This window comes from Papilio xuthus, unplaced genomic scaffold, assembly GCF_000836235.2.
Source record: "Papilio xuthus unplaced genomic scaffold, Pxut_1.1 DF827680.1, whole genome shotgun sequence".
NCBI lineage: Eukaryota > Metazoa > Arthropoda > Insecta > Lepidoptera > Papilionidae > Papilio > Papilio xuthus.
Window position 1 is genome coordinate 1,429,471 of NW_013530969.1, and position 12,396 is coordinate 1,441,866.

The 12,396-nt window shown below is 34.7% G+C and overlaps 1 protein-coding gene across 2 annotated transcripts in view; it reads left to right on the forward strand.

Moving 5' to 3' along the window:
* Sulf1 (Extracellular sulfatase Sulf1) overlaps positions 1–12,396 on the forward strand; it is a 68,029-nt gene that overhangs the window by 52,035 nt on the left and 3,598 nt on the right. For both annotated transcript variants that reach the window (XM_013311494.1, XM_013311495.1), the window contains exons 4-11: positions 3,660–3,811; positions 4,041–4,210; positions 9,470–9,608; positions 10,187–10,374; positions 11,245–11,409; positions 11,628–11,808; positions 11,933–12,101; positions 12,193–12,341. In XM_013311494.1, coding sequence (XP_013166948.1) covers positions 3,660–3,811; positions 4,041–4,210; positions 9,470–9,608; positions 10,187–10,374; positions 11,245–11,409; positions 11,628–11,808; positions 11,933–12,101; positions 12,193–12,341 — 1,313 coding nt within the window. The remainder of the gene's footprint in view (positions 1–3,659; positions 3,812–4,040; positions 4,211–9,469; positions 9,609–10,186; positions 10,375–11,244; positions 11,410–11,627; positions 11,809–11,932; positions 12,102–12,192; positions 12,342–12,396) is intronic.

Genomic DNA, 12,396 nt, shown 5'->3' on the forward strand with positions numbered 1-12,396 from the left:
GCCTTCTGTTATAAAAAAAAAAAAAACGAAAACTGAACTAAAAGTGATATAACTTTGAAGCGTTTATCATGTTTTTTTATAGCTACAAAGTAAAAGGATGGCGTCTCTCATTCAGTACAAAAAGGAATGTTACAATTTACGGTTATGTTAAGTCAACAAAGACAATATTGCGCAAACTTAACTCTATCACGACTCGCGATTGCGGACATGTAATCTTAATATACTTGCCTTAGGTTAACACTATTATGTCTTATAAATATGAGTTCAAATCGTGAAAGTTTAAACTCATAAACATAATATAATTATTATGTACAAAGATATCGTGTCGTAGTCTGTGTACAGCGATTTATGTCGTTTTATGTTGAAATAGCTGTTTCCCGCGTCTCCGTCCGTGTGGATATATAAAAAATACTTAATTAGTGTAGCCTATGTGTTCTTTCACTTGGCCAGCGTGGTTGACTATGGCCTAATCACCCTTAACTTAGGGTAGGCTCCGAGCCCCTCGGTGGGGACGTATAGTGAGCTGATGATGATGTGTTCTATCAGACTATGGTCTCTACGTATGCCAAATTTAATCGAGATCTGTTCAGCCGTTGTATAGATATCTTCAAACACCCATCCATCCATCCACATCACATCCATCTAAACATTCGCATTTATAATATTAGTAAGTTAAATAATAAGCAGCTCTTCAAGGCATAAATTTGAAAATAAAAAGAAAATGAATAAATAGTATCCCATGTCCATCTCCTGGCTCTAAGCTACCTCCTCACCAATTTTCAGCCATATCGGTAAAGCCTTTATTGAGTTATAAATAGTGTAACTAACGCGACTTTCTTTTATATATATAGATTACAGCCAGATCTATGCAGCCGTTTTGTAGATAACTTCTAACAAACATCCATTAGTAAGATATACATATAAAAACATAGTTTATATTATTTGCTCGGTCTGCTTGTGTACGTATAATCATTTGGTATTCGTTCGGTCTCGTCGCTATCAGTAATATGGTCTGGGTAACATGCCATCACGTTCAAAGAATATTGACAATCAACTTTCTACCAATGACCAATTAGAACCTCTAACTACCAAAGCGTACTTCAATAAAACGGTTACCGTTCTCTTCCAATAAAAAATGTTAATGCAATCGTGAATTATACGTACGAAATTCAGAATATCAATTTTACTACAATAATGTTACTAACATAACAAATGCAAAAGTTTGGATGTATGGATGGATGTTTATAGACGGTATTAAGATATGTTTCTTAAGAGAACGGCTTTATGGCTCTGATATTTGGCATACATGAAGAACATGTAGACTACTAATTAGTTTTTTTTCAGTGCGAACGGAATCACGGTCGACAGCTAGTCCTGAACAAACGACAAATTATGTAACAAATATAAATTCAATTTGTAGTCTTGCGTCTATTAGGCAACAGTTAATATCGCGTAATGTCTCGTAGCGTTGTTTCTAATCTTTCAATGACAAAAAGTAATATGAAAAATTATCTTTTTATATCTTATCTTATTATGAATGCGAATGTTTGTATGCATGTTTGTTTGAAGGTATCTCCGGAACGACACACATATACAACATATTCTGGAAGAACAAATAGGCTACTAATTATATATTTTTTTTGATTCCGCGTGGATGGAGTCGCGGGCGACAGCTAGTAATTTATTAAATAACTGTATAAAGACTAGATGCAATGCTAAAAGAACATTACTATTACTAATTCTAAGAATGACTTGCCTATGCAATTTTAAGATAATGTTATCGTACCCGGATGTATGACACAAGTTCCTTGTGTATATTTGCAATCGGTCGCGTCTTTATTTGCAAAGATCCTGGTTGGTACAAACTTATGTTTTATACACAAATTAATTTTACGACATCTGTATTGAATAACTTCGATTAAGTATACTCTTCCTTTGTTATTACTGTCTGTGCTTACTCTAAATACACATAGCAAAATTTATTTTTATATTTATTTTATTATGATTTTTGTTTACATTCATTATAATTAATTTATTTCTTCAAGATTTATTGATAAACAAACAATCTAAATCTTTACGTATGTATTTTAAAAAAAACTCTTTGAAAGGCGCAAACTTTCTTTTTAGCAGCTTTTCAGACTTGTTTTTAGCGTCTGGCCACTTCAAACCACACTCAGCTCAACTAGTCTTGCTGCGGTCATAAGCTCAGATTTGATCTGAGTCCGGGAGACTTTAGTTAACTTTTTACCTCATTTGTTTAAATTACGTTCACGTAATGCGGTCCGTATTCATATTTCAGCCAAGTATACCGAGCACGTAAAACGACAATGCAAAAAAAGTACAAAAGATTTTATTGCACTCGTCAATATTTGTTAGGTAACATAGTAAGGAACAAATACAGCAATTATTCAAATATATCGTAGCCTGGAAAAATAAGGGTGTGTCCTGAGTTTCTGGCAATATCATTATTCCCATTCTTTTACTCTTCTAGTACGTAAAATGACACTAGATGTCATGTCAATATCCTGAACATATTCCTAAATTCACGTCTCTACGAATCATCGTTGATGAATAATCCAGAGCTTGGATAATTTAATGAAACAAATATTAAAATTGATGTTACCAAAGTTATTATTATTAATTTGCAAAAGTTGTCAGACGCTGCATTTGATGTGACAGTTTTAATTGAAGAGTGCTGAAATTTACTCCGCTCGTTCGGTCCCCGGCTTGAGATTGTGCTCGTAAACTCCCCGAGGAATCCACAAGGAAACTGGCATAGGGCTGTGACAACCTCACCTGACTACACTACATTTACATTGGTACAGAAATCTAAAACAAAATTAATGCCGCAAATTAACATGTACACAAAATACACCACTGGGCCTAGTACGATTATTACGAGAAGCACCTTCGTATCGTCATCTTCAATTATGTCAAAATTAGTATGAGATTTTAGTGAACTTTACGCCTGCTAGAAGCGCTGCACAAATTGTCAATTTTGATTCGATGGCACTTGTCGTACATATTCGTGGTAATCCCATTGCTTACGTGCGTGAAACGTAAAAATAGTGTTTTTTACAATGATTTTGTCTCTCTGTAAGGAAGACCAGAACAAACGTAAATTACTTTTGACAATAGTGTTGGCAACCCTAGCGACAATCTCCTTGTCTACTCCACGGCATCTGGCTGACGCAGACACGTCTCTCGAAAATTAAAAATCTCCCTGCATTTGCATTAACGACACTGAAATTAAAATTTCGGATAATATTGTCTCTCGTATTTCAGTAACATTTTCAACGCCACAAAATTTTTCATCATATCAACGTAAAAAGTTTTAAGTAATATAAATTTCATTAAATTATATTTTGCGATATTAACGAAAGTGTATTATTTAAAATGTCACTTCTTAACATAATTATCTCAAGCAGTCCCTTAGTATAGTTCTCTCACACTATATCTACGCTAAGGGACATTAGTAGTAGCCATTTAACAACTCTGGGAATAATAGTAAGCTAACTAACATCAGGTGTCCATCAACATATTTTAACACTCCACTGATAAAAGGTGGGGATAGTTTGTGCATAGTTTCTCAACTTTACCGTGAGGTTATCAACATATCATATTATCTGTATATTATATGTATATTTCCCTTTCTCCAGGCTACTTCGGGAAATACTTGAACAAGTACAACGGTTCGTACATCCCGCCCGGTTGGCGCGAATGGGGCGGCCTCATCATGAACTCCAAATATTACAACTACAGCGTCAACATGAACGGAAAGAAAATCAAACATGGAGACGATTATCACAGGGTATTCCATTGCTTAAAATATACAACTTTATTCAGATTGTTTTAGTTATTATCTGCCAAAAAACTTTTAACAATTGCATTAGCTGTAGAAAAACAATGTGTTTGCAAAACTGCATTCTTTTTTTTATTTATAGTTGTTCTAAGAGATTGAACATACTTTTAATAGGTACCTATTATAGAATAGTTTTGTCTTGTACAATTTTATTTAAAACAGAAGGTATTTGTTTCAGGATTACTATCCGGATTTGATAGCAAATGACTCGATTGCGTTCCTTCGGGCATCAAAGCGCCGTTTCTCTCGCAAGCCGGTGTTACTGGTGATGTCGTTCCCCGCGCCCCACGGCCCTGAGGACTCCGCGCCACAGTACTCTCATCTCTTCTTCAATGTGACAACCCATCAGTAAGTTTTAATCATCCTCTCTCTATGTTATTCTATGCAGGGTCAGCACCGCAAGTTTTCAACTTCTAAATCAATCTATTATTCTTAATTTATTAATCATTTCTCATGTGATTTGTCCATTTTCTATAGCCTTGATTAAATTTGGTTACGATTAATAACACAATCTGGAAGAAGACACAGGCTTTTTTAAATTACACGCGGCAAAAACTAGTGATTCCATAAATGTAAACCGTGTATAAATTCGTAAGACAAATTCTTTATTCTCAATAAAAATAAACAACGAATACCAAATGATAAATGAATATGTGATATCTATAATTAAAAACGGTTAATTTCGTTATTATAATCCGTATAAGGCAAAGATATTATCTCAATAAGTTTATCTTATTTAGTTTTTGCTCACGCGTCAAGCAATAGAATGTGCACGTACCATTCTAAACGTTACAGTGATCAATACTAGATTACAAGGCAAGACTTTTAACTAATTTTATCTTGTTACCAACGTTAACCTTTCCTTCGTTTCAATTTTTAATTTAAAAACAATTTGAAGAAAAAGACGTGTGATTCCTAAGGTGGTTATGTAAACTCGGTGAAGTCCTCGAAGGGTTGGTAGGAGTTTACAATTGCGGGATTAAATTGATGGATAAATAAATTGGCAAACAAATGTAGCTGGGGATTCATCGAAACCAATAAGGTTTTTCAAAGAGGTGTGGGAATCTCTGGTGTACACATTTAAGAAACGAATAACTAAAGCTTCCTCAATTTTAACTGTTGAACTGTTTAGTTGACGCTGTGATGTTAAAAATAAGGATGTGTAGCTTACTGTTGCTTTCTGAGACAAAAACTGATTTAACAAAACCGAAATAACAATATGTTTCAAATGGAGATTTTGGGCTCAGAAACCCACGATTAAATGGTAAATTAAACTTATCCATACCAAGTATCAAGAAGTATAACAGTTAGATGGTTCTCGCATCTGTGGCTTGATATTGCAGACTGCACTCCGAAGCGCATCTATTGTAGACGAAATAGATATTAAATTTCACAATTTGGGAAATACGAGAGAGTTCACGAAGCAATCCTGTGTTATGTTAATGTCATAGTAAAAGCGCACCGGTGTCCCCGGCAGACGCTGTCAGTGATAATTCGGTTTGGAACTTCTCTAAACTATGAATATGATTAAAAAGATGTATACAAAAGATGTATACAAAACCAATAACTCTATAAGATTAATTTCTGTATAATATATTACATAGAGCCTTAAAAATCTAATTTGCCTGATTTTTGTGTTTAGTATGTTAAAGATTTGGACATTTTATTAGGAAATCTTTGATACAAAGGTACAAAGTTAAACTTGTAACCGGACTCTTATTTAGGCACCCGTATGTATAGATATTATCCATTTTAAAATTTATATTTCATAAGTTTTTATCGATCATTTATCGTGATAGAGTCTTTGTTAATCTACGTCTTAACTGAGAAATACGCAGTTTTGTTAAATTTCGTTGAAATTAATTTTCAAAAATAACTGGCCACTATAACAGTAACAATAACCATTAAAGCAGCACTGAATGAGTCTAAACATTCTTATGAATCATAAATCAGCCTCGGTTGCCGGTCGCAGGTCGCCGGTATTGAGGTAAAATAATTCAGGCCAACGTCGACTGTAAGCGTACATGAGTTTTTCGGTGTAGCGAAACGAAAAAAAACAAGGTCGTTCCAAAGGCAAGTCAAGTGAAATGGTTCCGTACATATAGTAAGAATTTATCTTACTAGCATTATAAATGCGAAAGTTTAGATGAATCGATGGGCGTTTGTGTGAAGGTATCTCCAGAAAACAGCTCAACGGATTTTGATGAAACTTTGAAAAGATGTAGAAAACAGCCCGGAAGAACACATAGGCTATTTATTGTTTTTTTTTATTTTTTTGCATTCCGCGCGGACGAAGTCGCTGACGACATCTAGTACCGTTGCTACCTCCTATACGATAGTGTTATGTAACTATGTTATTATAGTAGTTACAAGTGCAATTAAAATACAGTTTTAATGTAGTGTTTTCTGCGAGCACTTTCTCGTACTTTGTAACAAAATCATGTAACTTTTTAGCAGAATTGGTCAGTTTTTTCTGTGTGTTGACGGTCTCCAAAAACCCGGACAACTCCTTAAATATTTAAAGAGAAGTAAGATGGCCGACCACTCGGAAAAATGCCGCAGCAATTAGAGTTTTTGTTGGAATATTTAGAGGGATTTAATACAGTTGAAAAGCGACTCTCGTTACATACATATTATGAAACACGATGTTTTTTTTTGTACAAAAAGTTAAAAAGTAACACACAACCTCTACGCTATGATTATAGGTTTCCATTACAATAGAAGTCGTGGTTTTAATTATAATTTTAACCAGCTTTGACTCATGACTTCATCCGCACAGAATTAAAAACAAAACTTTTTATAGTAATAAACATGGCCTATGTTTACTCTAATAATGTAACTTTCTAATGGCAAAAGAACTTATTCACTACATACTAAAATACGAGTCTTTCCTCTTTATAATATTAGTATACAAATAACCCTGTAATTCTACATTTTAAAATTTTACTATTGAACTCAGAAAATTAGTCGTATTTACCAAAAAAAAAAGAGTTGACTTGAAGAGTGTAAATTTATTATTTATGTTACGATTCTTTATGCCTCCTTGTCAACCAAATGATAATCTTTATAAAGTGTCTATAAAATAAATTAAATAGACACATAAAATGGAATCCGCATATCAAAGCAGCAAATATGTTGATCAGTATTAAATATTTACAGGTTTTTGTTTAATCAAGTATCGAATGTGGTTTATCTCTGAATACTTACATAATTACATCATTCGACTGAACAGATATATATAGGTTTCTTATTGAAAATAGAAATTTATATGTTTTTTCATAAAGGTACGATTAGACTACATCGTCAGCTATCGCCATCGCCACTCAGGGCCTCGGAGCCTACCCTAAGTTAGGTGCGACTAGGACATAGTCAACCACGCTAACCCTTGCAAGCTTGATTGACATAACACATATCTGAATCTCTCTTCAGATATATGCAGGTTGCATCAAGATGATTTCCTTTATAGTAAAACTTCGGATAAATGTAAAGATGTAAATCAAAAATCCAAAAACACATAGGTATGGCGGGATTTGAAATCAGTATTTGAAGATTGCAAGTCAAGTGCCTCTGAGCCAGCAACGCTCTTAGCGTGTTGTAGTGTAATCGCACCTTAACAATTTTTGTTTATAACTAACAATGTAAAGACTTTTTCTTGATACGTTACCGAGTCATGTATTACAATTGCAAAAAGATATACCACCGTAAGTCCGCTTGTGGTGATGGGTTTACTACATCTTTGGTATATCATATGTGTTCTTCAAAAACAATTAGTATAAAATTAGCACTTTAAATTACAACCCACCTTATCATTAGCCAACCGTAAAGGCTTTTACCAACGTTGAGGCGGCGGATCTTAAAAGCAGCGCCAAAATAAAATGTAGATAACCTAAAAAAATAATTGTCTTGGCATATACGGACCTCGGTTGCTGTATATTATAAATAATCACATTATGTAAAACGGAATGTCCAAGCCGCTTGTACGTACTTGATAAAAATATTGAACAAATGTTTATACTGTTTTCACCAATAGATGGCGTGGTTCATACGGAAAAAGTAAGTACGTTAAGCTGAAATTTTCGGAATATAAAATTGTAGAAGACTTTAAAAATATGACAAAAAAAGATGTTCTTTATGTACGAATACTGATCAAATCACTAGTATAGCCAAAAGCATTTAGTGCCGACAATTTGAGGAGATGCATAAATCGTGGAACCGGACAGAGCCGCTTAATTGCCGAAGGATAAAAGCTCCGCCGATGCAAATGAACCTGACGTCGAGTCGGACATGCGTTAATGATCGAATCTATGTTGACGCGGCGCCTTTTGGTTCGCCTTATTCGATCATGTTTTCTTTAATCGATATGTAATTGGATCGACGTTTAAGTGATTCGATTGAAGAACCGATAACCTAGGTACGGCTGACCATAAAGTCATAGGGTCGACTCCGTAAAATACATTTCTTAGCAAAAAAAACTTCTCAAGTCATTTGACTTCGGTAAAAGAAAAACAAACACATAATTGTCTTTGAGATGCAATAAATGCAATCAACATCACTAATAAGCAAGCTTAAGAATGTAACAGAAGAAAATAACTGTTTTCGGTCTATATTATGTACGTCAATTGATATACATTTGGGCAAATGTTAACTTTTTGTTACGAAATGGCGGCATGTCGGGAACCCGGCGAAGCATCTCACTCGACTCGTTTGCGACGACCTTTGAAGGTTGCAACTTTCCAAGCGATTAATACAACGCTTGTCAAAATCACGTTCGCCTTGTAATCTCTTGATGGGATTCGATTTCCAGTTTGTCGTAACGACTCTCCGAAATCGATTTTACAAATGAAATCATTTGCTGTTAACGAACATTTCTTAATTTACATCGATATATCGAGCAAAGAGCGATACATTTATACAGATGTTTTTACATGCTGTTTATTAGTATTTCTCACATTTGTTAGGTTAACGAGTGTTCCCACAATAATGGAAAGAAATATTAAACCAAAAAAAATACTTTGCTTTAATCCCGATTCAGACTTTAAATATATTTATATTTGAACATTTTGCATGTATTTATTCGTTGAGAGTTGCAACGGAGACCGGCAACGAACGCTGGACCGGACGTTAAATATTCAAACCGCGCTGTGTGGTCGAAACCTGTCCCGGAGGTCCTGCGCCGACAAACGAGTAATAAGATATAAAAAATATAGTACGCGTATTTAAATATCTTATTTAAAACGAACATGCAATAAACTTCGTTATAATATTAAGAAAAAGTTTTTTAGGATAACATAAATTAAAATTATTTCGTGTTCGGATAAGAAATTTACGATTTATTTTAGCTTGTCCTCTTTAGTGTTTGTTAATTTTGACTTAACGCTTATAATAATTTGAATTGAAATCAATTTATATTCCATTTGTATAAAAAGCTATACGTGTTTTTTCTTTGTAGTAGCAAAGTTATGGATGTGGCGTGGCTATGCATTTTTAGGGCAAACGAAATATTTATGGTTATCATAAGATTGCTGTAGTATGTCGATCTTAGTAGAAGCGCAAATTGAACAAAATAATTTTAACAAATCCACTATTCATTTCTTTTTTTTCTTACAGCACACCCACGTATGACATGGCGCCGAATCCGGACAAGCAATGGATCCTGCGGGTCACAGAGAAGATGAAACCCATACATAGACAATTCACTGACCTTCTGATGACAAAGAGGTTGCAGACTCTACAAAGCGTAGATATGGTAATTTAACATTTAAACTTGCACCATCTGTCGCACTCAAAGATTTAAGTTGTATTTAAAGGAATATTTTAGTGTAGGGTTACATTGTTTGATTTTGTACAGGCGAATTGGGCTGTGGAAACTTACGGTTAGGAACGTAGATGTCAGCACAGTAATGCATCTGTTCAAATAAAATTAACACACTCTTCGATTAATTGTTTATTATAGAATTATAATTTTAACTTTACACAAATATATACAAAACACATCGATATAAGAAATATAAATAATTTAAGGACAACACTATTCTCCGTTCATTGTTAAAACTCACTCTTGATTCTACTGAAAAATAACAAAAGACTGCTCGATATAATAAAGAAGTAAAATCTCACGGCGCCACTATGTGCCAGTATCTTTTTACTTTTTTAGTGGCGCCCTCTAACGTAATGTCAACTAATTACGCTTAGACAGCATCAATACAAAAAATGAGAAAGAAGAATTATAAATATTTACTCAGCTTGTGAATGTTGTTTTAACCACGATTAATAATGTTTTTATCTATTTTTGATAAATGTTAATTAATTAGCTTTTTTTTTAAGGCGGTCGAGAGAGTATACCAAGAGTTAAAGGCATTGGGTGAACTGGACAATACATATTTGGTGTACACATCTGACCACGGTTACCATCTCGGACAGTTCGGTCTCGTTAAAGGCAAAAGTTTTCCCTTCGAATTTGATATCCGAGTGCCCTTCCTGGTACGAGGACCTGGTGTGGAGCCTGGTACTGTGTAAGTATACGAAACTAGATATTTTATATCTTGCCACACGTTGGCGGGGTTAGATAAAGTGTATTCGCTTTGAAGCGATTCCATAGCGAACTTCAAAATGTATGGAACTGAGGCAAGACAATCACGTGACTTATCGAAAGTTATTGTCAGTTTTATACATTTTTGAAGTTCACTTCATCTAACCCTCCTGGTATTCCTTTGTTTATAGTGGACATATCCATTTCGTAATTTTCAACGTGATCCGTCGCGGCATCTTTTTACTATTTATCTATATATATAAAGATAGTCGTGTTAGTTACAGTATTTATGACTCAAGAACTGCTTTACCGATATGGTTGAAAATTGGTAAGGAGGTAGCTTAGAGCCAGGAGAAGTTTTAATAAACATTTCATTTATTAAAATCATTTAGAACATAATTTTGTGATACTCATCTAACGCATTTATTTTTTCTAGCGTTAAAATATTATATTTTAATGTAAAATTAGTATTCTTAAAAGAGATATGTAGATACAGTTGTAACATTTCTCTTTTAGAAAAAACGTTACTCGAGAAACGTTACACTAACTCGGACCTTTTATAAACACAGCTAGTTGTTAAAATAACAATCCGCGTATCACATTCGCTAGATTTTTGTTTTATTTTTAAGAATACTCTTACGTTGTGAAATGCGAAATACAGATAAGTATACCTAATTAGCTAGATCTTTATCTAGATTTAATAAACGATGCCTATATTACTGTTCAAGTAGGGCAAAAAATCAACCTAGTTAATTTAATGCGTTCGTTAAGAACTTTTAGCGACAGATTTAATGCCAATGAGTGGACATGTGTTCCTCCCTTACACACCATTCATGTCTCCATTTTCTTGTAGGGTGGACGATATAATTTTAAACATCGACCTGGCGCCAACGTTCCTTGACATGGGAGGCGTGACACCGCCGCCGCATATGGACGGCCGTTCGCTTCTGCCGTTGCTCCAGCCACGACGTAGACGCCAGGCCGCCGCGCACTGGCCAGACACGTTCCTTGTCGAAAGGTTACTCTACTTTTAATGGTTACTCAAACAATCCCTTAGTTTTACTCATTGGACTGGACAATATATTTTTAATTAACTACTGGAACTGGACTGGGCTGCTGTATTATATCGTATTCAACACAATAAGACGAAAACATTAAGTGATTTATGGCATTGGCAATTTGAGCAAATTAAAATCATCCCTTGGATAGCTTAGTAATTATTACCCATTTTCGTAGTTCGGGACGGCGTGAGACTCAAGCACACTTGTCGGAGGAGAGACGCGCTCACTGGTACAACAGGGAGATGAACGAGAAAGTGACGACACCTCGGGCGCTGGAGGTCTCCTCCGAAAGTGGGGACTTCGATGATGAGTCTGATGATGATGACTTCTTGGAACTCGATGATGATGATGATAATGTAAGTTTGTTGATTTCAGTTCGAAATATACGTTTTTAAAAGATAGATATGATAGACAATTGTCCGTTAAACATTTGTCCTTTAAAACATAAATAAAATAATTTATAAAAACGTTATCTTTCAGGAGAATACAGATTCAAGTGATGCTACGAAGAAATTATCAGAACCTTTACTTACCAATGAGAGTCACAATCCGATACTAGAAGCAAATCTGGAGAAAGCCCTCGACGCAGAAGAAGGTAGCGCTTCTAATCAACTTGATTTTCTGACACCAGGATCAAAACTCTACGAACGTAAGTTACTACTATATTGCAAAAGCTTACTTGCTATGTAACTATAGTTAAATTTTAAAATTATTATTACTAAATTCTATTTGTATTATAGAATCAGCAGCAAGTATAGCGAGTGGCAAGGCGGCACGACTCGCCGCAGAATGTTCCAAAACCGAGTTACGTGCGCCTTGTTCAGAGGGTCGCAAGTGGAAATGTGTCCTTGTTAATGGACGCTGGCGAAGGCATAAATGTAAATACGAGGTTAGTCCTTCACGCATATTAAAATGTTTATTGTTTTTAAATATCTTGTTTTATT